The 27,962-nt window shown below is 50.1% G+C and overlaps 1 protein-coding gene across 1 annotated transcript; it reads left to right on the forward strand.

Annotated features, from left to right (window-relative positions):
• The first annotated feature begins 1,485 nt into the window (after positions 1–1,485).
• MUC4 (mucin 4, cell surface associated) lies at positions 1,486–27,513 on the forward strand. The gene is given in 24 exon segments (XM_043873649.1): positions 1,486–1,504; positions 1,829–1,933; positions 3,009–3,146; positions 4,017–4,177; positions 4,908–5,063; positions 6,392–6,522; positions 8,405–8,493; positions 10,678–10,857; positions 11,006–11,152; positions 11,932–12,051; positions 12,609–12,817; positions 13,790–13,865; positions 14,282–14,446; positions 14,969–15,070; positions 15,709–15,942; positions 17,048–17,185; positions 18,755–18,936; positions 20,483–20,642; positions 21,592–21,771; positions 22,160–22,233; positions 23,971–24,035; positions 24,121–24,359; positions 26,311–26,473; positions 27,318–27,513. Coding segments are annotated over 24 exon segments (3,429 nt in total).
• Positions 27,514–27,962: the final 449 nt, after the last annotated feature.

Here is a 27,962-nt window from a genome sequence, read left to right on the forward strand (position 1 = left end):
AGCAGACACCACTGTAGGAAACCCGAGGAACTCATCACCAACTCTACCGAGACATATCCATCCAGTCTCCACAGTGTCAATGACAACTGGACCAGAGATGCAATCAACCTTACCCTCTTTCACCACTTCTACCGGGAAAATATCAGCATCTTCTCAGAATCACCAGACTCCGACCATGAAAACCACCAGAGGAACTCAAACCACCATCACAGCTGTGAGAACATCAACTCTCTCATCATTGACACATGCACACAAATCTACAGAAGGCACTTCCCAAAGGACATCCCCTTCAGGCAACAACCACTTCATTCCCACCCTATGTGAGGCATACACTGCAGTAATATCAAAAATATCAGGAACAAAAAGGTCAACAGACAGCACTGTAAGAAACACAATAGACAAATCCCCTTTTGTAACTGGAAGTTCTTCTCCATTCACTTCTAAAGCTTCTATACCATGGCAGTCAGCAGTATAATCTACTCTATTCTCTACCAGTTCTTCAACTCCACAAACGTCTATGGTTTTCCATCCTTACCAAAGCAAAGACACAAAGACCACAGGATGGCCCTATACTAAAAGTTCAATCTCTACAGATATTTCTCATGAGACATTTACTTCAGATAAAACAATAACACTCCCTTCTTCATCCTTCAGTGACAGCCACACAACTCAGTCAGAAAAAGAACCATTGTCAACACCAGTAGCTGCCAGTACACTGATCACAGAAAGAGCATCCACCTCCCCCACTAGTATTTCTTGGGTTACATCTAAAGTCCCAACAATAGGCAAACAGGAAGAACTAACCACATACCAGTATCTGACCATATCTTCTCAGTTAACAACAGTGGCATTTTCCCAGACTCACTGGACACAAGGGACAGAGAACACTGGGGGTATTCTTGTCAGCAGCACAAGCTCCAATATGACTCAAACCTTCAAAACAGTCATGTCTGTATCTCCTTCATCTAAACTATAATAGTCCTAACAAGGCAGTCAACCCCACTGTCTACCAGCATCTCTCCTCAAGAATCATCAGCTATTTCTCAAATAGTTTCCACACAAGACACACAGACCACACAAGAATCCCAAACCATGAATTTATTCTCCCCCATGATGAGCACAATCAAAATAACCTCATCTGCAACTTCTTCATTCAAACCAAGTGGACACTCAACCTCCGAAAGTGTTCCTCAGGGTACATCCACCACAGATGAAGTGACAACCGTCACCCGAGCACCCTCCAGGGACAGTCACACAACTCAGCCCACTACCACTAATCACAGGATGGTGGACAGCACCAACCACCATGACACCACCCTGGGAACCTCAGGTGGCACCTCACTTTCCATAACAAGCACCACTAATTCTTCATTCTCTCAATCAGCCCCTGGCCCTGCAGTCACCTGGAGCTCCACCACCCGATTCACAAGTCACCCCAGTCTTCTGTCTGTTACCGGCACTTCGCCAACATTCACAGGCTCCACCATGAAGGCTGAGACATCAGGTAGGGGGGACTCTGGGGTCTTGGTCTCTGACAGTGGCCCAGTTAGCTCAATTCAGCCCAGAGGAATGCCTGAGAGAGAACGGTGAGCTAGCACTGCCCGGCTGGAAGTCAGGCCCATGAGAAGATGAAGTCAGTGGCAGGTATAGTGGGTGACAGGCTCACCATCCCCTCTACCCCAGGAGGTAACTGCAGGGGTTGGTTTGGGGATGACCAGAACACAGGTTTCTAGCTGTCTCTCCCAGCTCCTAAAGTCTGTGACTCTCTTAAATTCTACTACTCTCTGACTGTCAGACCCACGCCAGTCTTCTTTCCTTGCCTGCCCAGGAAAAATCACAACCTCACAGAGGGCAGACAGCGGGGGAAGCACAGCATCACTACCCTCAACAACCTCCCAGACCCTTACCACCTCCACTCCTGGGACTTCTACAGGTACCCACTCCACAGCTGCACCAGTCCCTGTTAATCCTGGGAAAGGCAAGTGATTCCATAGAGCTAGAGCCTCTCTGCCCTGGGAGGGAGAGGATGGAGCTAGATGTGGTGGTTGTAGTTGTGGCAGCTGGATTGTATCTACCAATGATGGCCCTTGTGAGTTGTTGGGGGTTCTGTGGATCTCTCCACGGCTCCATCTGGGTCATGGGAAGTCCAGCTGCTCTCCCTATCCCCCTGATAGGGATGGATAACTGAGTGCTTAGTCTCATCCTGCTTGCTCACAGACTATGTTGTTTCAAATCAGAAGAGCCCTACAGGGGACAATGCAAGAGCATCAGAGTTGGGTGTTGAGGGCTGGCTTTGCACACCGTGCTGGGCTAGGAGCTAGAGATATAGAAATGACCAAGGGGCTGTTTAGAGAGAGACAGATCTTGTCGATGCCATTAGAGGAACAAGCCCAGGATATTAGGTGCACTTATTGGAAGGCCCTGAGGGAATGTCAGGGGTGGATGCAAGGTGAAGAGGAGGCTTCCTGGAAAAAGTAAATAGGAACTGGGGAGAGGAAGTGCCCCATGTGGGCAGGAGGGCCTAAACAGCTGGAATAAAGGCATGGACAGGAAAAGCAGTCCTAGTGTCACCTGGGGAGGAGATCCCCAAAGAATTTGGGGTTACCAGAAATAAGGTGAAAAGTGCTGAGAAGAAAGGCTGATGTGTGAGAGAATCTTGTAGATAACAGATTGTGTAGATGCCATCACAGCTGGGGTCAGGAAGAAATTTGTTGGAGGCCAGGGGAGCAGTGTAGGGCTTCCCAGGTGGCTCAGTGGTAAAGAATCTGCCTGCCAATGCAGGAGATGCAAGAGACTCTGGTTCAATCCCTGGGTTGGGGAGATCTCCTAGAGTAGGAAATGGCAACCCACTCTAATGTTCTTGCCCAGAAAATCCCGTGGACAGAGGAGCCTGGCAGGCTAAAGTCCATGGGGTCATCAGGGAAGGCTTCTTGGAGGTGAAATACCCTACCAGCCTTAATGACTTTGGGGCCCTTGAGAACTTCCTGCTCCTCTTTGTACCGGCCCAGGTGTTCTCCTCTTCCCCTACAGGCCAAGTGCTGGAGACCGGGAGTTCGTCAGGAGGACTATGGACTTCACCTCACCACTCTTCAAGCCCCATATCGGCTTCCCCCTTGGCTCCTTTCTCTTGGATTCCCTCTACGTGAGTCCCCAACTGCAAACCAAAGGACAGGACTCATGACCTGCATTCCACGGGCCCTGCTTCCCCTTCAGGGCTCAAAGATGGCCCTGTGACCATGACCAGCTATGACTATGATGCTTGTCAGGACCCTCCTATGTATCTGCCGCTGGCTCTGTTTACACACACTGTCTTTAATGACAAGGCGCCAGCTGAGGAAGACAAGGAGTGAGGCTACACCCTGCCCCCCGCCCCTATCACACATACACATGTGGACAGAGTGTTGTCACCTCAGTAGAGAGGTCCTGGGGCCCAGTAATCTCTCCACTGTTTCCATGGCCCCCACCCCCACTTTTTTTTTTTTTTTTTTTTGAGTAGGAAGCCCTACTTTGGGACACTTGACTGATGCTGTTCAAATTTTCTGTAATTATTTTCCTGGTTCCCTGGTCCAAGTACTTCATGTTTCATAGAAGAGGGCTGAATGGCAGTTTTGGCCCTCAACGAGGAGGTAGAGACAGGACACGCTGTGAGAGAGCCCCACAGTGATGGAGTGAGAGTATAAATTCTTTCAGCTCTAACTGATATGGCACAAGCTTCAGGCGTGGGGGCCAAGGGGATTTACTCAGAGGCCTCTGCTCTTCGGTGGGCTGGTCTATGGATGGGTCTGCCACTGAAGCAGGACAAAACCTACCACCTTAGGAAGCTCTTAAGATGTGAGGACTGGCCTAAGAATGAAGAGTTTTTGTGGGAAAACTAGGTACCAGGACTCTCCCAGTGGGCAGGGAGATGGATGAGACCATCCATTTCCAGGGGTTGTTGACATCTCCAAGTTCTACCCTCACGAATCCCCGGAGTTGGCCCAAGGCTGGGATGCTCCCTCCCTGAATGCTAACCAGAGGAACCTTTGTGCAAATCATTTTCCCGAAGTCAGACTACCAGATTTTCTCCTATCCCAACCCTCCCCTTAAAGGCTTTTCAGGCTGGGACTCTGTGGCCATGGTGGCTCCATTCTGGGATGATGTTGATTTCTCCAGTAGCCAGGGAACCATGTTTTACCAGGTGGGCCTTTCAAAGCTCAGCACACAGGGTTCTCCAGCAGCCAGCAAGGAGAGACAAAGGCCTGTGTGGAGGGCCTTGCAAGTGTTCCTGCTGTCAGAACCCTCCTGTCAGTGGGTGGGAATTGAAGCTTTTATGAGGGTGGGGAGGAATCTGATTAGGACACAACCATGTTCGGAAGACTGCAGGTGGTGCATATGGGTTGACCATCCACTGTTTGATTTTAGAATGAGGTTGCAGGGGGTTCATTCTATTAAGGCCGAGTCAAGCAGGGCCCCTGCATCTGCTCCTGGGTTGGGTTAATGGTTCCACTCAGAGAGAGCTCTCAGTGTAGTGAAAGCTACTGCAGGCGAATACTGATTGTGCCCTGGCCATGGACAAGACACTGTAGAAGGTCCAAATGTGGAGAAGCACACACCTGTCTTAATGAGCCTCTTGTTGGACCCAGAGAGGTACAAAAAGATGCAGGTGGTTGCACCATCAGAGCCAGTTTATGCTAAGAGATGCACAAGTTCAAGTTAGAAGACTTGGGTTTCTGGGTCTTGACAATCCACTTCATACACGCCAGGTTTCCCTGCAGATTGATCTTCAGGTCACTAACTGAAAACATAAGCCTGGGAGGGGGAAGGATGGGAGACATGGGTGGACTAAAGTGAGTAGAAAATGGGGGGTTCCTCAGGAGTATTGAGATGGTATCCTCATTTCCTTTTCCATATCTGCCTTCTTTTCCTAGGAATATGAGACTCTCTATGATGACTACAACACACTAGTGCAGAAGGTGGAGTCTTCAATTAATATGTTAACAAAGACCGGAAACTACAAAGCCAGGTGGATGCTAAAGATCACGTGGGTTCATGTCCCTGCCTATCCTGCCTGGGTGACCATCGGGGTGAGTGGACCAGTGGGCAGTGTACTGTGAACCACCTGGAAGTCAGGCATCCTAGAATCCTAAGCAGGGACCACTTTTCTAAACTCCTCTCTGAGTCAAGGACAGATGGCTGATTAGAGCACTTCCCTCCCAGCCCACCTCTCTGCCTCCCTATCCCCATCCCCACCACCTCCAAACCCCCCTGCTCTGTCTCCTGAGCACTTACCACATGTCAGGGGTGCCTCAGGGCTTTGCTTACATGCCTCACAGTAGCCAGAGCACTGGGTATTAGAAGACGAAAACATGGAGCATGCAATTTCTATAAGTAAAAAGTAGCTGTGCTAAGTCACTTCAGTAATGTCTGACTCTTTGCGATCCTATGGACTGTAGCCTGCCAGGTTCCTCTGTCCATGGGAGTCTCCAGGCAAGAATACTGGAGTGGGTTACCATGCTCTCCTCCAGGGAATCTTCCTGATACAGGGATGGAACCCACGTTTCTTATGGCTTCTGTATTGGCAGGCAGGTTCTTTACCACTAGCGCCACCTGGGAAGCCCCCAAAATGGCTGGCTATTGGCAATATTATATGGCTCAATCTAATGTTATTATCCACATATTAGAGATGAGAAAGATGATGGTTAGAGAGGTTAAGCAACTGCTCAAGGTGACCCAGCTAGCAGATGACAAAGCCAGGCCTGGAACCAAGGTTTTTCTGAATCCAGACTCTGGCTCTTGACAGAAAAGCATCCAGTGGAGAGGGTCCATGCCTCATGCTCCCCCTAGCCTTCCCTCTGGGGCCTCACTACTCTGACAGTTACAGAGTTCTTCCTTGTGTCTGGTTTAAAGTCACCCATTTCTTTATTGACTCAGCAAGTTCATTGCTTACTCACTATGTAGAAGCACAGTGCTTGAAACCTGCCTGCAGAGAACCTCGTCTCACCTGCATGGTTCCTCTATGCTATTAAGAATGAGGGCACATTTGGACAATATCCTTAAATATCCCAAAGGAAGCTCCTCAGGCCTCTCTCAGCTCTGTGAGGTCTTGGCTAATCTCTCTGGTTGCTGAAGCTTTTTCAGACAGACCTTCTTCTAACAGGATTCCAACCCAGAATCCTTTACCTTTCCTCTCTGGAAAGAAATCACAAAGAAGGCAAATCCACCACAGCAGGTGCTTTGACAATTAGGGTGGAATCTCTGCAAAATTCCAAACTTGCCTGTATTTTAAGCCCATGCCTTTGCTCTCAGAGGTCAGGAAAAGGTGATGTGGGTGTCAGAGTGGGGGTGTGGGATGGGTGATGGGACACCCCAGATCTCTCACAGGCATCCTTGTTTGTCTCCAGCCAACCCCCAGACCAACACCTACCAGGCCATCCTTTCCACAGACGGGAGCAGGTCCTATGCCCTATTTCTCTACCAAAGTGGTGGTATGCGGTGGAATGTGACCGGGCGACCGGGCAACCCTGTGCTGATAGGCTTTTCCAGGTAGGACAGGGACAGGCTGGCAGCCCTGAGCAGATAATGAGAGGTGGTGCAGAGCAGGGCTTGCACTGCACACACACTCTGTCCCCCAGAACCGGGCAGGACTCTTCCTCGCCAATGCTTCTGACTCACTCTGATTCTGGTTTCCACTTCTTTCTGTTTCAAATGAAAAGATCCCGCTTCACCCTGCCATTCCCTTTCCTATCACAGTTCCCGTGCATGGTGATGTTAAATTCCAGAGCTTTGACTTCTAGGATTTCCATTGACATTAGCTAACCACTCTTGACTTGTCAAGTATCAGTCAATATTTATTACACCAAGTACTTAACAGGCATTATTTCATTTGACAATCACAACCACCCCATGAAGGAGATACTATTTATTACCCATTCTGCAGGTGAGGACACTGAGGTACAAATGGATAAGTCATTGCCCAAAGAGCTGGAAAGTAAGTAGCAAAGCAGGAAGTTGAATACAAAATATAAGGCTGAAATCTGCCTTCCTGACTTTATTAAAACTTTTTATTTTATATTGGAATATAGCCAATTAACAATATCGTGATAGTTTCAGGTAGACAGCAAAGGGACTCAGCCATACATATACATGTATCCATTCTCCCCTAAACTCCCTTCCCATCCAGGAACTCCCATCTAGAGTTCCCTGTGCTATATATACAGTAGGTCCTCGTTGGTTATCCATCTTAAATATACCAATGTGTACCTGTCGATCCCAGACTCCCTAACGATCCCTTCTCCCCATCCTTCCTCCCTAGTAACCATAAGTTTGTTCTCTAAGCCTGTGAGTCTGTTTGTGTTTTGTAAATAAGTTCATTTGTATCATTTCTTTTTAGATTCCACATACAAGTGATATCACACAATATTTTTCTTTCTCTGAATTATTTCACTCAGTATGATAATCTCTAGTTTCTGATGGGCTGAGAATTAACCTCTTACCCAACGGCACCAACAGCTTGTGTGGGGTCAGTGGCAAAGAAGGAGAGCAGAGAGATGGATGGGCTGTGGTTGCGGACGTGTGTTCCCAAGTGTGGGAATGGCTCATTCTCTAACACAACAGTTTTCAACCATGATGTATGTGTAGTCGGTTGTGAAGGTCCCATGTAATCTGTTACGGGTAATTGCTGTAAATGCAATTTCTCCTAGAATGTGTTCAGGATTGCCCCATAATTACATTGCTTTCACTTGCTTTTGAACATGCCCTGGAGGAGAAAGGAGTGGAATTATCTAGCTAGGAATTTCGCATCATTCTGAGAGCACCCATGGAAGGTGTCATGCCCATGTGCGTCATCTGTCCCATGTCAAAGAGGAGAAAGGATCCGAGTGGCTGCTCTGAGGCATGACCCAGAGAGTCTGCAGGCCCCACTCGGGTTTCCTCCTTCCTGGAGCAGGGTTTAAGCACCATCCCCTGGGCAGGGGAGTAGGGTGGGATGGGAGTGGGGTGGCACACACATTGTCCTCCTAACTCAAAGACTAGCTCTTAACCTGCACCACCAACCATCCCCTATAGCACCGCCTCTCTGACACCTAGTTGAAGGGAAACTAACAGGAAGGAGGCCTGAAATGTTGCTTTCAACCCCTGTCTCAGGATCAGTTCACTGCAGTTTGTGCTCAGATGTGAGATAAATTAGGTCCTCCCACTCCTCCCCCATCTGCCTCCTCCCCTCTCCTGCTTAGCACAGGGGGTCAGTGATTCTGGCTGGCTGACTGACCAACTGGCTCGATAGCTGACGGGCCAACTGATAACTAATGACTGGCTGGACAGACTGGGTGACTGGCTGGTTGACTTGCTGGATGAATGAGCAACTTGCCGACTAAGGGAAAGGACTCTGTGTGTGATGAAGGCCAAATATTCTTTTCTTTTCCCACAGTGGAGATGGGTATTTCAAAAACGGCCAATTGACATTCCATCCAGTATGGGAGAAGTATCGTCCAGACCAATTCCTGGATTCCAACACAGGTAAAAGCACCACCTTATCAGACTGGAGGGACTCAAGTCCTCTTCTGTCTCCCACTCCGTGTGCTGTGACAGTCCTCAAAGGGCAACTCCCATGCATGTCCACAAAAGGGTGTTTCCACACCATCTGACCTCCCACAGGTGGGATCTGGACTGGGCACTTCTCAGGGAGCAGCATACCTTCTGCACCCTCTTGCAGTGCAGAGTGTACTCCCTGGAATCAGCCCAAAGCCAGCAGGACTATGAGGGGGACCCAGATCCTGGAAGTGAGGACATGGGTATGGCAGGAGGCAGGGACATGAACGGGCAGTTAGGACAAGTCTCCCAGTGTCCTGTCCCAGAGCTGGATGAGAACCCACATGAGATCCCTTAATGGATCTACCAAGAGGAGTTCAGGAGTTCAGGACATCCATTCAATCACCATATATTGAGTACCTGCTGTGTGCTGGAACTATGCTAAGAGCCAGAAGTATGAAAAATTTTAAAAGACCAACTCTATTTGCTCTCAAAGAGCTCTCACTATGGTAAGAAGGCCAGTACTTTAGGCTCCATGAGCCTCCTCCATGACTTGTACTGTCTGGGGACGCCAAAGGGAAAGAAATGACAGTTTCCAAAGTGTGATAGAACAAAAGATATTTTAGCATTAGAAATTAGCCATGTGGACCATGAAAGCATAAATCCAGTTCTGTTCTGTGGCAAGGAAGTCTAGTAAACAATAAGCCAAGTCAGATCATTGGTGCCATCTGGTGGAGAAAGCTGTTCTATCAGATTGGTGGTGATTTAGTTGCTCAGTCGTGTCTGACTCTTTGTGACCCCATGGACTATAGCCTGCCAGGCTCCTCTGTCCATGGGATTCTCCAGGCAAGAATACTGGAGCAAGCTGCCATTTCCTTCTCCAGCGGATCTTCCTGACCCAGGGATTGAACCTGGGTTTCCTGCACTGCAGGAGCATTGTTTACTGACTGAGCTATGAGGGAAGCTCCATCCTATCAGATTAAGGCCCTTCTATCCAGATGCCTCTGCTTGTGACATAAGGGATGTGATTGTGTGTGTGTGTGTGTGTGTGTGTGTGTTGGGGGAGAATATCTGGTGTGTTTCTCCTGATTGTGGAGAAAATACACAAACAGATATCATAAAAAATGACTATCCTTTTCAAAACCTTATCAAACTTTAGTCATCTTGATGATTTCTTCTTTTGTGTGGGAATAGGGTCTAAATCTCATACATTATGTCCTATTGAATTCTGCTGTATTCTGGAGCCCTGTTTCTCACTCATGGCAGCTAGGAGGGCAGTAAATAACTTACAGTTAATTAAATGTCTGGGCTTCCCAGGTAGCACTAGTGGTAAAGAACCTGCCTTCAATGCAGGAGACATAAGAGACTCGAGTTCGATCCCTGTGTTGAAAAGATCCCCTGGAGGAGGACATGGCAACCCACTCCAGTATTCTTGCCTGGAGAGTCCCATGGACAAAGGAGCCTGTCAGGCTACAGCCCAAAGGGTCGCAAAGAGTGGGGCAAAACTAAAGTGACTTAGCACTCAGGTGCACAATTAAAGGTCTATTTAAATTTCAAACGCTCTTCAGGGATTCTTCTCCCAGTTACCTCCCCTTTCCAGGGATGGCATCTGGGCACAGGGGAAGCTCCCCCAGTTTCATATCGTTGGAACAGTTGTCTGCTTCACATGCCAGCTTCCCTGTGGCTCCCCAGCTGGCCTCTGAACATCAGCCTCTCTCCCGGTTGCTTTGGCCACTGGTATGTCTGTGCAAGTGTCTGAGCATGTGACTGGTGGCATCACTCACTGAGATACAGGGTGCATAAGGAAGAGCTGGTCTGGGGGGACTGGAAGAACTGGAGCTTAGAGTAGTAGGCAGGAGGGCGGAGAATGGAGTACACTGAAGTTTGGGCCAGAGTTTGGCTCTGAGTTGGGTACAGATGAGGTCTCCCTGCCCAGCTCTTGTCCCAGGATCTCACCCTAAGATCCAAGTTTAGGGTTCTGAAGCTCACATCAGAGGGACCTTTGGGGGGTAATCACAGCCAATCTGCATTGGGCCCATCCCTGGAAGACTGTCCAGAGTGCAGCAAGTGGCACACAGAGGATGCACTGATGAGTTTTGCTTGTCCCTAAAGCTAAATAAGAGCCTGTGGCCCCACGCCCTGGGATATCCCCTTCTTCGTTTGCTTCCCCAGGCCTCCAGGGGCTATGGATCTACGAGCTGTACAGAGAAGTAAAGCCCAATTACCGTTTCCGGTGTCTGCAGTGGTTGAAGAGAGAGCCTCAGTGGCCCAGCTGGGGCTGGAACCAGATCTCCTGCCCTTGCTCCTGGAACCAGGGAGTATTGGATTTAAGATTCCAGTCCATCAGCAGAGGTAACAGATCCTTCCGGTCTCTTGTGGCACTCCCACTGTCCCTATAAGCCCACTCACTTTCCCTCTGGCCATGCCTGACCTTTCCCTTTTGGGGCTCCCTTCGATCCTCCCCAGAAACACCCCCATGCCATGGCTGCCCCCGCCACAGGCATCCCAGGCCTGAGACTGTCTGGGCTTGTTGCAGGCAGCAGGCAGCTGTGCAGCTCCTCCTCCTGTCGTGGGGGCGTGTGCTGCCGTTAAGGACCCTGGGGAGAGCTGCTCCAAGGCTGGAGAGTGCAGAGTCCTTGGCAACTTGGTAAGTGTGTCCGCCGACAACTCAACCCCGCCTTTTCTGGAGCTTTCTGTCCTTCCCTATCAGGGACCAGCTTGGGCTCCACGCCAGCAGTGGGACTAGCAGAATGAAGCCTCTCGTCCCCATTTTCTCCCAGCTACCTCACCTCCATTTCCTGATTTTGTAACACCAGGAAGTTTCCAGCATCCCTTCCAGCTGGCATCCTAGGGATTTCTGATTGAGTTCCTCTTGCCCCGTCTCCACTTGGCCCATAGCCCCAGCTGATAGGGGCATCTTTCTAGGGAAGTGGCAGAGGCCTGGTCTGACCTCGTCAACCTGGACCCAGATTAGCAGGCTGTCTGGGGGAAGACATGGAGTCATCTCCTGCAGAGACCCTCCAAAGGAGCTAGAGGGGATGGGGTTGGGGATGGGGATGGGGCCCAGGGAAACATGTGTGCTCCCCTCCTCCTCCCTGTAAAGGCATCAGCCTACTAGTCCCCAGACCACCAGCCACAGCCTCTCGCTCCCAGCACTTTGAGAGTGGTGGGTCTCAGCCCTCCGCCTTCAAGAAAGGAAGGACCCTGTGCCTGCCCACCAGGGGCTTTGCCGCACACGTCTCCACCGAGCCCACAAGGGAGATAGTAACTGGTTTGTGGCCTAAGGTTGTTGAGCAGAGTGGGATCTGAACTCATGTGGGCCTGACTTCCAAACCACATTCTTGTTGCCCTTATCATCTTGCCCAAACCTCCCAGCTGGGTCCTGCAGGTCCTCCATCTCCACTAACACACTGCTCTTCTGCACAGACCAAGAACTGGAGCTGCAAAACTGGTGTTGCCATTTCAACAGCAAGTCCTCCTTCTGCGCGCTGTACCAGCTAAGGCGGCCCCCCGTCAGCTGCGCTGGGTACCAGCCCTCAAGTCTCGGTGAAGCTGCTGGGGCTCGGCCCTTCCACTTCCAGAGCCCAAGTGGAAGACCAAGGGAGCGATACACTCTCGGGGTTTGAATGGGGACAGCACAAGCTCCTGGGGCAGGACTGTAGTCACAAGGGAAGATGGAGGTGTGTGTGGAGTGTGGCTGAGGAGGGACTTCACCCATGGCCTTGGGGGAGGGGGAGGTGTGGTGGATCGGGGGCTAATGAGAGGAAGTGGATGGGGTGGGGGCACACAAATGCAAGAGGACTTCTGGGGAGTGTTAAATGCTCCCTGAGCACCTCCCCAGGCTGAAGTCTCCCAGGCCCTTCTTTCCCTGGTCTGCCCCGCCAATGTGTTAGTTGCTCAGTCGTGTATGACTCTTTGTGACCGCATGGACTGTAGCCTGCTAGGCTTCTCTGTCCATGGGATTCTCCAGGCAAGAATACTGGAGTGGGTAGCCACTCCCTTCTCCAGGGGGATCTTCCTGACCCAGGGATGGAACCCAGGTCTCCCGAGTTGCAGGCAGATTGTTTATTGCCCCTCCAATGTGGTTACCTCCTTTTTTCCAGCCTGGATGGTTGGGGACCCCCACATCACCACCTTGGATGGTGTCAATTACACCTTCAATGGGCTGGGAGACTTCCTGCTGGTCCGGACCCAGGACAGAAACTCTTCCTTCCTGCTGCAGGGCCGCACTGCCCAGACCCGCTCAGCAAATGCCACCAATTTCATTGGCTTTGCTGCTGACTACCGCTCCAGCAGCCTGCACCCTATCACAGTAAGTTGGAGGTGGGGGCACTCCCCTTACATGGAGCCTTTAGCTCAGGGACCTTCAGCTGGAGACTGAGGCCCAGGTGGAAAAAAGGAGGAGGAAGGGAAGGGGCTAGAGGCAGTGAGGACACATCCTGCCAGAGCAGTGGTTCAAATCAGGAGTTTGGGGTTAACAAGTACACACGACTATAAATAACATAGGCTTCCCCAGGTGGCTCAGCGGTAAAGAATCCACCTGCAGTGCAAGAGCCACAGGAGACGCGGGTTCGATCCCAGGGTTGGGAAGATCCCCTGCAGGAACGCATGGCAACCCACTCCAGTATTCTTGCCTGGAGAATTCCATGGACGGAGGAGCCTGGCGGGGCTACAGTCCATGCGGTCACAAAAAGTCAGACACAACTGAAGCGACATAGATACCCAACAAGGATCTACTGTATAGTACAGGGAACTCTACTCAAGATTTTGTAGTAACCTATAAGAGAAGAGGATCTGAAGAATTACATATATATATATTCTATATATGTATGTATGTATGTTTGAATTGCTGTGTTGTACACCTGAAACTAGTCAGACACGACTGAGCGACTTCACTTTCTGACCCCAAAGCCCATGCTCTGTATCCCTAACATGATTTTGTAAATCAACTTTATTTCAATATAAATAAAGAGTCAACCCTGGAGACACTGGCTTAAGATCCTGTGAGACTGAAGAAATCACATCCAGCGCTTTGTATTCCTTAGAGTAAAATAGGGATGATAATAATACCTACCTCACAGGGCTCTTGTGAGATTTAAAAGCTAATCTCTGAAATGTACCTTGCTCAGAGCCTGGCCCAGGCCAAGCACCCTCATGCATGGTAGCTTGCATCACCTCATGGTCACAGTCCCTATCACTTTCACCATCGTCCAAGCCCTAGGCTCCTTCTGCTGTTTCTGGCCCCATGTAGGTTGGGCTGAGGTCTCTGCCAACTCCCTTCCAGGTTCAATGGCTCCTTAAGCCCAATAACACAATCCATGTTCAGCTCAATAACCAGACTAATGGTGAAGATGCAAAAGGTAGGCTGGGCCTCTCCTGCCTCCCTGGCTCAGGGTCAGTGGGGTGCCCAGCATTGGGGAGCAGGGTGCTGGGGTGGAGAGGCAGTGGTCTTGGGGCAGAGCAGCATGGTTGTCACCCCACGGTCCCTCCAGCAGCCGTGCCGGAGCAACTTCTTCACTGGAGCCAGGCCTTAAACTTCCCTCTTCACGTCTCTCCTTCCTCTGGGGCCTCATCCTCAGCTCCCAGGGAGAAGAGGGTGGGATGGGCCGAGAGCACGTCCTGTGAGTGTGCTTTGTAGTCACTGGAGAAGGACTGTGCGGGGCATCTCCTAGCTGCTTTCAGCCTCCTCTCTGCAGCTTTAAACTACTGCTGACAAGTCCTGGGCCTCCAGGGCTCCAACACTGGCTTTTTCCTCATTTGTCTCCCAACATTCTAGACCAGGAGATCTTCAACAGCTCTGGAGTCATAATGACCCACTACGGCTCCATGGTATCAGCCAGTTTCAATGGTGCTGTGGCCGTCTCTGTGCTCGCTAGCTCCAACATCCTCCACATCTGCGACCTTTCGAAGGGGTATCAGAACCACACTGAGGGCCTCATGGGTAAGGAGCGGGCAGCACTCTGTCTCTGCAGCAGAGCTCAGATCCCCAGCCCACAGGCAGCTTCCCCTCCAGTGCACCTGTGGACATCCCGAGAAGGGTTTTCCTTTCTCAGCGGAGGCGGAGGTGGGACCTCTTCAGGGGCCTTTGAGGCTCACTTCCCGTCCTCCCTAAGCTGCAGGCCCAGGGCAGCTGAGGGGCCGCTGAGGGGCCACTGAAGATGGGCTCTGGAGACCATGGGGCTGGCAGCCACCCTTCCCCCACCTCCCTCTCTCCCTTGGGCTTCACACCCTCCTTCCATCCCCCACATGCCCTCCCTTCTTTCTCCACTTCCTCCTTTCCCTGAAGCAGAGGGTAGGCTCTGAGGTCGTAGTCCTCTCCCCTCCTCCTGAGCAGAGCAGATGCCACCAAAAGAGGCTTCCCAGGCCCCCTGCTCCTCCCTACCTCTCCTTGTGCCCTGCTGGATGCTCCCTGGGGAAGGGAGGGCCACCTCCCAGGGTGGCTGAGTCCTGCTCCGTCCCTCAGGCTTCTGGAACGGCAACCCAGATGACGACTTCAGGATGCCCAATGGCTCCACCATACCGAAAAGGAGCTCCGAGGAGATGCTTTTTCACTATGGAATGACCTGTGAGTCTGGGTCTCAGGGTCTTTGAGCAGATGGGGCAGGCCCCAGGTGAAGGAAGCTGCTGTACTGTCTCCCTCAGGCCTATGGGAATGAGACCTCTGTCCTTCATGAGAGAGGAGTAGAAAGGAAGAGACCTGGGGATGCTGGTGCCACCTCAGCTTTGTCCCCTCCACCCCAGATTGGTGCCCTCCATTCCCATCCCACCTACAGTCCTACCTGGAAGAGAAGATGAGGGAGGTGGGTGGACCTCACCCCCTAGAGCGGAGATTTCCAGACTTAGAATCTGGAAGTCACTCTGTCCTCCCCAATCCCAAACTATATAAAACGAGGGTAAGGGGTGGACACAGGAGGCACGAGTGATAAAGAATCTGCCTGCCAATTCAGAAGACTTAATATACAGGGGTTCCATCCCTGGGTTGGGAGGATCCCCTGGAGAAGGGCATGGCAACCCATTTCAGTATTCTTGCCTGGAGAATCCCATGGACAGAGGAGTCTGGTGAGCTATAGTCCATAGGGTCACAAAGAGTCAGACATGACTGAAGTGACTTAGCACACAGCACACACAAGGGGTAGACACAATAGAATATAGCTGAAGTCCCACCCTGGTACCACCACCATTGCATCACATAATGTGTTTTAGGGAAAATCAATGGAACAAGCCTTTTTGGCAAGAGGGACGACAATTTGCCTTCCAGCTTCACTCCTGTCTTCCTTTCACAACTGCTGCAAAACACATCCTTGAATAAAAATTTGACCTCTTCTTGTCATGGAGATGATCAATGCATCTTCAATGTCCTGGCCACAGGAAGTGAAAACCTCGGAAATGACACTAGGGAGATATTTAGACTCTACCAGCAGATGAACACTACCCTGAGTAAGTGGTGTGAGGCCTGGGGAAGTGTGTGCAGAGTTAGGGCACAGATAAGGGGACGCCCTTCCATGACACTCCTTTGAACTACACATTTGTAAAATTTAACAGATTCTTTTGCTCAAGCTATTGCTTTATTCAAACCCTCCCATGACTCCCCAGCTCACTCTGTCCTTAACGATGACCTTCAAAGCCCTATCCAGTCTGATCCCATTGCCTCTCCAAACTCTTCTCCTAGGACTTCCAGCCCCACTCCCTCCACACCAGCCCCACTGGCTTCTTTGTATTCCTCAGACATGCCTGGCTCCCTACCAACTCAGACTGCATGTGCAGTTCTCTTTGCCTGGAACACTTTGCCCCAGGGTACCCGGCAGGCTACCCCAGGTGCCTGGCGCCCCTCACCTCCTTCCAGTTTCTATTCAAATGTCACCTTCTCAGCAATGCCTTTCTTGGCTAACCTGTCTAAAATTTCACATTCACCCACACTTCCTATTTGCCTTCCCTGTTTTGTTTTTCCTCCTTAGCATCTATAACTATCTCTAGTTAATAACACATTTTCTAATTTTCATAGGCATCTTTTTTATTATTTGTTTGTTGTAGCATCCTTACTACATAGAACAGTGGCAACCATAGAGTAGGTGCTCAATAAATATTTGTTAAGTGACTGGCTGAATGAGTGAATGAATAAACAACGAAATGGAAATAGCAGGGCTCCAAAACACAGATACCAGTGAAAAGGTTATACTCCCTCTCTATTCCTGACAAACACAATGCCCATGATATTACCCTCATGGTTTTCAGTCCTCTTCCAAATGTAAAACTCCTCAATAGTCTGAACAACGCTGTCCTCTGATTCACTTCATATCACACCCAGCATAGCATTCTGATCAGGAAAGAACTTGAAATAAATCCTGTCTGGGGAGAAGGTTGGGCAATACAACCGCAGCCTGATCTTCATGGGTTGTGAGCTGGTGCACAGACTAAGTCCTGTTTCTGGAGATGGGTCCCAGCCCGAGGAATGCCTCCCACAAGCCAGAAGACTGAAAAGAGATGGCCCAGAAGGTAAGGGAGTATCCCGCCTTAAACCCCACATCCCTTCTTTGTGTCTCAGATCAGTACCCACCCTCTATCAAGGGTCCTGATGTGATAAAAGCCTACATGGGACAGACCACAGTGGTTAATTACACCAGCAATGCTAAGGACATCACATTCACCCTCAGAGAAAACTGCACGGACTTCAAGCTCTTTGGTAAGAACACTGGCTGGGGGTTAGCGGATAAGGTCAGAGTTAAACTTTGGGTAATTTTGCATTATTATATCCTGTGCAACTTCGTGTCACTTCTTCACTGGAATATCCAGGACCAGCATTTCTTAGGAATGATCGCTATAATTCAAATAGATGCCCCGCCCCCCAACCCCAGTGAATAGCAGTGATGGGCTTATGGAGATTTGGCCAACTAGTTAGATTGCCTCTGGGCATATACAATTTATTCAAAGATTCATTTCATCTCAGTCTTGAAATATGTTATCATCTTCATGTAATCAACAAATTATTAGAATAAATATACCACTTAACAGGTACTAAATTTAAAACATTGCCTATCTATTAAAAGAAGGATATCACATGGAACAAGATTTAAAGAAATACAAAACCTTTATTTGGTCCATTTCTCATTATTTTTATGTTTGTCAACCGTGTTTACCTCAATTTGTCTCTCCTTGTCTGCTTTTCTGTGCTTGGGCCAAGGAAAGCTTCATCTTTCTCTCACAGGAATGGTGTGAAGACCCCATTTCAGGCCTGTAACCATGATCTGGCTCAAGAGTCAAAGCCCAGAGAGCTCCCCAGCAGTCCAGTGTTTAAGATTCAGCACTTACACTTTCACTGCCATGGGGCTGGGTTCAAACCCGGTTGGGGAACTAAGATCCCCCAAGCTGTGCAGCGTGGTTGAAGGAAAAAAAAAAAAGAGTCAAAGCCCACAGCATGCAACTTGCCTTCTGTTGCCAGCACTAATTAAGCTGGTGACTGTTCTTGGTTAAACCAAAGCCCTTAGGGACCTTATTATGAACTCTGAACACCCCTCTGACTCATTTTCTTTCTCTGTGCATAAGAAGGGACTGCTTTGGCTGCACCCTGTTGCTCTACATGGCATCCTCCCAGGTGTCAAATTAATGGCACCAGGAAATTTTCCTGTCCACTTGGCTCCTATCCTGAAGAGTGATGGCCTAGAAGTTATACTCGCCTGTTCCCTACTATCAGCTCTTCTCAATCTACTGTTTTCAGGAGATGTTCTTAAAAACACAAGACACGTTGGATCAGAAGAGTCCTTATTGATAAGTAGCAGTGTTTCACTGTGGTCTGCTGTCTGAAGCTGGCTGGCCAAAATTCTAGGAGATGAGGGCAGTGAAATCAGGGCAATGGTGGGGCTGTTGTGAAGCTGATGTCAGTTTGGCCTGCAGTTTAGCCTGGGGAAGTGTTGGGAGGTTGGGAGGGAAAGTTGGGAGGTTCCTGGCCTTCATCCTCTGTCCCCCTCCTGATGAACCATTCTGGCGCAAGCCCAGGGGTCTCTTCAAGGGGCAGGCAACTGCCTTCTCCTTGTGGAGTGCTGCCCCACAGCCACTGAGTTGGGCTGGTCCCACCTCCAGTTTGGAGTATAATCAGGACCACCCCAGGAAACTAGCTTTGCTCAAGGAAACGCCAGAGAAGATCAGAGGGGTGGTCTGAGAGGGGTGGGGGAAATCCAGCATCTGTACCTGGGGTATCAAACAGCAGAGCAGATGGGGCTCCCAACTCCCAACGATCTCGTCTTCCTCGGGACAGAGAACGGGACATTGCTATGGACACCAAAGCTGCTGGAACCATTTACTCTGGAGATTCTAGCAAGCAGTGCCCAGGGAAGCTTGTCATCTGTACTCAAGCCAAGGACAGTGGTCTGTGAGTGCAAGGCAGAGAGCCAGTGTTTGTACAACCAGACCAGCTGGATGAGCAACTCTTCCCTGGAGGTGAGTGTTAGAGAATGGAGTAGGGGCGGTTTCCCTGTGGAGGGGAAAGGAAGTGGGAATTGAAAGGATGTTTTCCTTCAGCCCCTTCGTATCAGGTGTGTGTTGGGAGGTAGGTAGTGAGTAGAGCAGATACCAATCTCGGGTCACAAACTTACTAAAGTATACGAAAGAACTTTTTTTAATGCTTGTAGCTCAACTGAATTTTTATCTCCCAGCTCCCATTCAGCCAGGTTGGTAGGAAACTTCCACCTCAGGCTTTCTTGGAGTTTCCCAGTTGTTTCCAGCTCCATGGTTCTGGAATAAGGCAGTGAAGCGTGGGGTAGGAAGGTGCCTGTGCAGTCCCTGGGCCTGAGTCTACACAGATCCCAGCTCCAAGGGCCCTCCCTTCAGGCTCCATGGCTTCTGTGCTTTGCTCAGACAAAAGAAATCTCCTGTAAGTTGGCTTAGGGTCCCATCTGCATAGAAACACTGCACAGACACTTTTTTTTTTGCGGTGGGGGGTGGGGGGGGTGTCAGATCATTTTCACGGTATTTGGAAGAGAAGAGAAGTACAGATCCCCTCTGATCTTAGTCCCCCCCAAACCCTTTTTTTCCCCTTTTACTCTCTTCCTCCAACTGAAAGAAGCATCTCTTTCGCAGTTGGGAGAAAATCCTTCTCCATTCAAGTTTCTAGCCAAGATACCTGGGCTAAGTCATGGATTTGGCCCCATCTCTTTTGTTTTTTCTTGTCACTTTTGAGGGGAGCCAGAAAGGAAAGTGTTTGGCTGGCAACACCCCATCACCCACCACTTCTTTCACGTCTTACACATACACACCCTCCTCCTGAAGCATGAGCAGAGAATCCCCACTTGAAAGGACTGAGGTAAAGGAGTCCAGAAGGCAGAAAATGAAAAAAATACAGATTGGGGGGGAGGCAGGGAGATTAAAATCCATACAGTATTTTAGATATCCCAAGATACTTAGTCTTGACAGTAGAAAGTGTTGAAAGGTTCCATTTCAGGGAGCTTTTGCATGTCATCCAGTAGGGGAGATAGAGAAGAGAGACATGAACTTGATGAGAATCTGGTTGCTTCCCCCACTGTGCCCTTGTTCTAGTTACTGCTTGCTCTCACCCTGCTCAGCAGCAAGCCTCCTTCTTCTTGGTTGGGAGTCAGCAAGGGAAAGGAGAACAGCAAACTGTGGCTTACGTGGGATCCAGTATTCCAGAGATGGTAGAATATTGTTTTAGCCACCGTCTTACTCTAGAAAGGATTTCAGGCAAGGGGATTTGCTGTGAGAGGGAAGAGGCTGGGACCCCGGGGCAGGGGCCGGGCACAGAGCTCAGGATGGCCCAGGGAGGCCACATGGCCTGGAGGACAGCCTGCCCTTGACAGGGTCGGGTGGGCCCAGGGCCTGTTCGAGAAGGTGGTCAGTGGATACCGACATAATTAAGACAAGGACTTGGGATCCATTGGTTTTCAGACCAACAGGGTGGGTTACAGCAACACCCCAGAAACCCTGAATGGTCCAGCTCCTTGGCCGCCCAGTGATCAGCAACCCATTCTAGGCAGCGGACTGCAAGTGCGATGGCAATACCTTCGGCCGCTACTGCAACTACTCCAAGGACCCCTGTGATGAGCAGTGCTTCCCGAATGTGAAGTGCATTTCTGGAAAGGGCTGCGAGGCCTGCCCCCCAAACCTGACTGGGGATGGACGTCACTGTGCATGTGAGCTGGGAACGAGGGCTTGGCAGGAAGAGGTTCTGGGGACAGGTGACGTCTCGAGGGATGGCCTAACACAGCTGGGCAAACCATTTCTCCCCACTTTACAATGAGCTTTTAGAATGTTCAGTGCAGGTAGGTATGGTAAGGAGGCGAGGTGGGTATGGTAGGTGTGAAGCTGAAGGAGAAGAGGTTGTACAAGCACGGGGGAGGGATCAGAGAAGAGCAGCCCCGAGTCACTGTTGGGAGAAACCCAGGGCAAGAGACTGAAGATGGCCTGGAGAGGGAAGGAGATTTCCAGCAGCTTCCAGGGAACCAGAAGCCAGTGGGAGTGGGCCCTCAGGCTCCTGGGGATTTTCAGATATGCCAGGCCTAGGGTCTCTGCATTTCCCCAGTCAGGACATTTGGGGGCAAGGGGCTACTGTGGGCATCTGGCAGCATGGGTGCCTCATCTTTCCTTTGAGTCCTCCTCCCACCATCTGTTCCTTGGCCTCTGAGCCATCAGAGTCACTGGGGACATCACAGTGAGGCGTCCACTAAGCCCCTGAAGTGCCCCAGTGAAATCTAGAGACCACTACATCTTTGGAGCAGAGACCAGAGAGGGTAAAACCACAGCCTCATAAATGCAGAAAAGGGGATGGAAGTGAAGAAAACAGGCTGGTGGGCTTTCCTGAAAGAGGGTCCTTTCCTGATGGGGAGGGTCTGATAAACTCTCCATTCCCTCAGCGGAAGTGAGAGAACCCCTACCTGGCAGAGAAAAAAAGGGTTGCCTGGCAAAGAAATGCCTGGAAAAAGAAGGATAGTTTGGGGTTCAGAGTGGCCCACAAACAGAACATAGTTTAAGTGGGCTTTGCGAGAAAGAAAGCTAGCCTGTCCTGGGAGCAGGTTTCCCTGGGCTGGGGCCTGCCCCCTGCTGCCGGGTGTGGTGCTGCTGACCTCTCAGCTCCCCCTGCAGCTCTGGAGAAACCCTTCCTCTGTCAGAACGAGTCCTGCCCTGAGAACTACTGCTACAACAACGGCCTGTGCTCTGTCTCCCACACTCTGGGCTGCCAGCCCGTCTGCACCTGCCCCGCGGCCTTCACCGACGCCTGCTGCTTCCTGGCTGGGAACAAATTCACTCCAACCGTCCATCGAGGTTAAGACCAGATCCTCTGCCATCCCCACTTCTCTCACCTTGGGTGAAGATGGGGGACTCCAGGGGCCAGGCTAAGTCCCTCAAACCCACAGGACAGAGCTCCAGATTTCCCTCAGGTGGTGGTAGATTGTAGGCTATGGGAGTGAGTGGGCGGCAACTGTCACAGCGGGAATCGCCGGCCTCAGCGGTCTGCTGAGAAAAGATTGAAGGTGACCCCACAGCTCAGCACAAGTCAGGGGAACCTTGACCATAGTCCAGCGTGCACTAGGGTGAGGGTCAGCAGACTTGGCCACTTCTTCTGTGACCTTCTGTCAGTGTAGGATAGGGTGGTCTTTCTGGGCTGGGTAAACCTGTGAGGTGATTATGAATCTGCTTTTCCCATCTCCAGAGCTTCCTTTAAGGATCATCCAGCTCTCACTCATTGAAGACGAAAATGCCTCCCAAGCAGATGTCAACGCCTCGGTCAGTGCTGCAGGCCAGCTCTGGGTGGGGGGCGGGCCTTGGCAGGTTCAGGCAAGGTTTTAGCCCTGGCTTGTGCCTTCTGAGTCTCAGCATCCATCTGGATTCTACTGCCAGAGGAGGCAGGAGCCTCTTGTTCCAGGGAAGGCTGAGGGTGAGGAAGGCAGGAAGGCCCAGGATGAAGATTTCCAAGAGGGCTGAAATGGCCAACTTGCAACGAATAGAGTCCAGGGTGACCGGGTCAACACAGCCTCTCCTTCTGAACATCCCTTGGGACCTACACTTGGATATTATGTGGAAGAAACAGGGCATTTCACATCCAGGAAACCTTCCTTGACTTCCCTGAGGGGCTTCCTCTTCCTGGCTCCCATGCCCTAGTCCATTGCCCAATCATAGGCACAGTAGTACAGTAGTTGTTCCTGAGGCTCTAGAATCCTGCCGCTACTGCTGCTCAGTCCCTTCTGTCGTGTCCGACTCTGTGCGACCCTACCAGGAGCCCGCCAGGCTCCTCTGTCCCTGGGCTTCTGCAGGCAAGAATGCTGGAGTGGGTTGCCATTCCCTTCTCCAGAGGATCTTCCCAACCCAGAGGTCGAACCCGGGTCTCCTGCATTGGCAGGTGGATTCTTTACCGCTAAGCCACCAGGGAAACCCATATAGAATCTTAGCTGGGCTCAAATCCTGGTACCACCACTCACTGGAGCAGGTATAATGATTAGACAAATTATTTGATCTTCCATCTGTAAAAATAGAAATGATGATAGTACTTAGGTCAATGGTTTGTATGAAGGTTTAAACGATTATGTAAAGTGCTCGGTTCAGTGCCTAGAACACAATGTGTTAAAAAAGATTATCCAAATGACTATTACTGGTGCTATTACTACAGCACTCTACACTCTGGTAAAATCTGTTGACGTTTGTCTACTGAGCCACACTATGGCCTTTGAGAATGGACTGTTTCTAAGTCATACTAACATCCCCTGCACCTGACTCCCCTGCTGCTGCTGCTGCTGCTAAGTCGCTTCAGTCGTGTCGGACTCTGTGCGACCCCATAGATGGCAGCCCAGGCTCCCCCGTCCCTGGGATTCTCCAGGCAAGAACACTGGAGTGGGTTGCCATTTCCTTCTCCAGTGCATGAAAGTAAAAAGTGAAAGTGAAGTCGCTCAGTCGTGTCCGACTCTTAGCGACCCCATGGACTGCAGCCCACCAGGCTCCTCCCTCCATGGGATTTTCAAGGCAAGAGTACTGGAGTAGGGTGCCATTGCCTTCTTCGGACTGTCCCCTAGGTCTGGCTAAATATAATCGATGTTCAATATACACATGGGGAGAGAATGAATGGGTAAGTCAGGAATTAGAGGCAAGTTAAGGGCTATTCATTGAAAGTCCTTCATTCACCAACAAACTTCTATTAAGCAGAGATGTGTGCCAGTCACCAGACTAAGCTGGGGTGTAGGGATGAAGAAGTGATAAGAAACATTCTTGTGGTCCAGTGTCCTCATATTCAAAGAAGGAAATAGGGAATTCCCTGGTGGCGTAGCGGTTAGGATTCCGAGCTTTCACACCTGTGACCTGGGTTCAATCCCTGGTCAGGGAACTGAGTTCCTGCAAGCCAAGGGGCTCCACTAAAAAAAAAGAGAGAGCGAGACAGGGATGAATAAGTTCATTAAAGTGGGAAGGGTCTTCTCTGTGGGCTGGGCCTCACTCTTGCTTCCACTCCCCACCCAACCCCCATCTCTGCCCTAGGTGGCCTATAGACTGAAGAACCTGGAAGTGTGGGCCTTTCTCTGGAACAGACAAGTGGATCAAACGTAAGCGGGACTGTCCCTACCTGGTCCCTGGGTCCTCCCCCAAACACCTCTCCCCTTGGCCCCTCACTGTACTCCTCCCATACAGTAAACCCTCAACAGCACCAGCCTCAGGAAGCTCCCTCCACCACTGGAACGTCATCTCTGAGTTCCAGTACCACCCTAAGGGCCCTGTCATTGACTTCCTGAACAACCGGCTGCTGGACGCGGTGGTGAAGATGTTCTTACCCCCGGCTCCCCAGATGAGGGGGAAGAGAAGTGGCGGGCCCAGGAACAACGTGGCCTTCCACTCCATCTCCAGGAAGGACGTGTACAGTGTGATGACTCGTGAGTCACTATTTGGGGGATAGCTCCTGGGATAGGAGAGGGGGGAGGTAGGCAGTGGGAGCTTGTCATAGGTCTGCAGCCCACACAAACCCATGGCTGAAATGTATTCTATAGTGGGCCACAGATAAGAAGCAAGTCAATTTAGTTTTTTTTGTTGTTGTTGTTTGTAATTTTTGAGAGAAATTGTGAACATTTTACTCACTAGCCTTCTATATTCAAGAACAGGAGCACAAAGTACTGCTTGGTGAGTCCCCATGTGTACAATCCCCAACTGCTGTTTTCCATGGCTGCCAAGGGTTTTCTCTCTCTAAAACTGTTAATGATTTGGTTAAAAGGCCATTGCACTTTATAAACATAAACGAAGACATTATTTCTGCCTTTGCCCCCCACCTGGAGATAGTTAAGTTGAAACCTGGAGACCTGGCCCAGGGGCAGATAGACTCCCTTCCTGAGAAAGTGTGACCCTCTGCAAAAGCCATCCCCAATCCAGGTCTCAGTACCCCCACCTGGAAAATGAGGTGGGATTTCTGAGGTCCCTTTCAACTCTGACAGCCCCTAATTATACTGGAATAGGAATAAGATAGGTTGGCAAACTTGCCAGAGAAGGAAAGAAATAGCTCACCCTATTTTTTGAAGTCAGGCAGAGAGCTGGCAGGACTATGCCAAATCCAACAGAAGCTGCTGTTACTTGGATCAAACAAGAGCTTCTTCTAGAATCCAGGCTAAGCCTCCTCCCTCCCAGCGGCAAAAATTTGAAATCCTTCAAACTACTATGTGTATGTGTGTGTGTGTGTTTGGGGATGGGGGGAAGTAGGGTTGGGGATAAGGGAATAACTACTCCAGACCTGATTGACTTTTAGTAGCAAAAACAAAAACCCCACAATTTTTATGACACAAGTACAATATGTGTATTATAGAAACTTCAGGAAACACAGATTAACAAAAAGAAAAAAAAAATTACCTATAATCCCAAACCCCAGAGACAAATTCATTCTGCTCATATTCTTTTGAACTTTCTTGTATGCATAGGAACCCTCACACATATCAATTTATTTATTTTTTTAAGATAAGAGGATCAAGTCATGCCTAATGTTTGATAACCTCCTCGTTACTCAAATTGTGAACATAATGCCTTGTCTATTGTATACACATTCCATTGGATATTTTATAACACACAATGTTCATTGGAAGGACTGATGCTGAAGCTGAAACTCCAATACTTTGGCCACCTCATGCGAAGAGTTCACTCATTGGAAAAGACCCTGATGCTGGGAGGGATTGGGGACAGGAGGAGAAGGGGACAACAGAGGATGAGATGGCTGGATGGCATCACCAACTCAATGGACATGAGTTTGAGTAAACTCCGGGAGTTGGTGATGGACAGGGAGGCCTGGTGTGCTGTGATTCATGAGGTTGCAAGGAGTCGGACACGACTGAGTGACTGAACTGAACTGAATTGAACATACGTGCTATAGTTTAAACAGAATGTTATACTAATAGTGACCATTTATTGAGGGTTACTGTGTCAGGCACCTACTGAGTACTCTGCATATATTATCTCATTTAAACATCGAAGCAAGGTAGTTTCCTTTTAAAAATAAGGAAACTGAGGTTGAAAGAGTTAAGAAATTTCTCCCAAATCACATAACTAGTTAGCAGTAGAGTTTGCGTTTCAGTTCAGTCTGGCTGACTTCAAAGCATACACTCTTAACCGATGCATATCTGGAGCTTATCAGTTGCACAGTATGCTTTGTTTAACAAAACCACTCTCCTGAAACATTGCTGCTCTTATAAACCATGCTGCTCTGAACCTTCATGAACATATGTAATTTTCCTGTGGTTTCCAATTATGTCTCAGGATAAGTGCCTGAACATGCAATTCTTTCTCGAAAAGGTATAGGCTTGCTGTTAATCGGTTGTTTTCCATGTTCACATGTGTCCTACCCAACAGTGAATGTGAGCATGCTGGCAACATACTTCCAATGCAATGGCTACAAGGACTACCACCTGGTCTACAGCCCCCAGGATGGCTTCACCTGCGTGTCCCCCTGCAGTCAGGGCTACTGTAAGCACGGAAGCCAGTGCCAGCACCTGCCGGACGGGCCCCGCTGCAGGTACCTCATGGTGTCTGAAAATTAGGATGATTCCCTTTGCCACTGAGAGAACGGGGATCAGAGAAAAGGGGAAATGGAAAAAAATGTCTGAGTGCCCACACTGGGTGGAGGATAAAGATAGTCTATTACCTCTGCAACTCAGACCAGCTACTGGGGGGCAGGGGGATATTATGCCCATTTTAAAGATGAGAAAACTGCAGCTTAGAGAGGATAAGAAACCCAGTAAGTTAAGTGGCAGTATTCAGGCTCCAAAGCCAAACCCTTACACATGATTTTACTTCTTGGGTGGACAGCCTGCTGTCTCCTGGTGGAAATGGAACCCTCTGTCTTGGGTCTAGACCCGGCCCTCCTTAAGATTACCACTCAAGGGTGGTCCTCTCAAACTGGCGCCCTTTGTCCTGTTGTCTCATCACCAATAGTGAGGGGAGCGCGCTGAGCCAAAGGCCTACTAAGGAGAAGGGCAGCGCCACCCGGGCCCTCTTTTCACAAGAGCGCCCTCTGTCTTCGCTAGTCCCCACTACACTTGCAGATACAACCAGCCCGCTCCGCACCGGGTCCATGGAGGACTAGGGGCAGGGCTGGGTTTGTGTCTGCGCAGGCTCACCTGCAGCCAGCCCCAACCCCCTCCCTGCGGTCCAGGTGGAATGGACCTTCTGTGAATTCACCCCCACAGGTGCCTGGGTTGCCCTGGGTCTTCCATCAGCTGGGCAGCAGGGCTGACTCCACCCGTCCCCTAGAGGGGGGCCCAGCCTGCCTGGAAAACCTCCTCCTTGGCAGGAGAGGAGGCATGGGGAGGATCAGCGCCAGCCTCCTCCCCTGCTGACTGCGTCCCCTCTATCCCCAGCTGTGTGCCCTCCTCCATCTACACGCCCTGGGGCAAGCGCTGTGAGCAACTGAGCATAAAATTCCGAGCCTTCTTCGGGATCCTCTTCGGGACCCTGGGCGCCGTCTTGCTGCTGGGGGTCGCGGTGTTTGTGGTCCTGCGCTTTTGGGGCCGCTCCTGAGCCGGTTTCTCCTACCCACTGGACTCCGAGAGCTGAGGCCTCGCGTCGAACACGAACACGGGCGGCTGTGGCCTAGGATACCTCCGGACCCACCCCAGCTTCACCTGCACAGACTTTCAGGCATCGTGCTTTTGGGATACTGGAAAAAGGAAGATGACTGGTGACGATTCATTATTCTTCAAGAAGAATGATTAATGGGAATGAATAATAAAGTCAAGACCGCAACTTGTTAGTACAGAAGACACAGAGGCTGACAGGAAGAGGTCATAAAGATCTACTATATAAGTAGATGGGTTCTCACCAGACCCAGCCACAGAGAGACCTACAGAAACACAGAAGTCACATATCAGAGTTGATGAGGTGATGGCTCTAAATTAAAAACCAAAATACATTTGCATACAAAACTCTCCCGTTCACTTCTAATTAAAGTCTATTTAAATAAAATCCCTCTGGCTTTTTGTGTTTCCAAAGTCATGGATTTCATT

This window comes from Cervus elaphus, chromosome 19 (assembly GCF_910594005.1).
Source record: "Cervus elaphus chromosome 19, mCerEla1.1, whole genome shotgun sequence".
Taxonomy (NCBI): domain Eukaryota; kingdom Metazoa; phylum Chordata; class Mammalia; order Artiodactyla; family Cervidae; genus Cervus; species Cervus elaphus.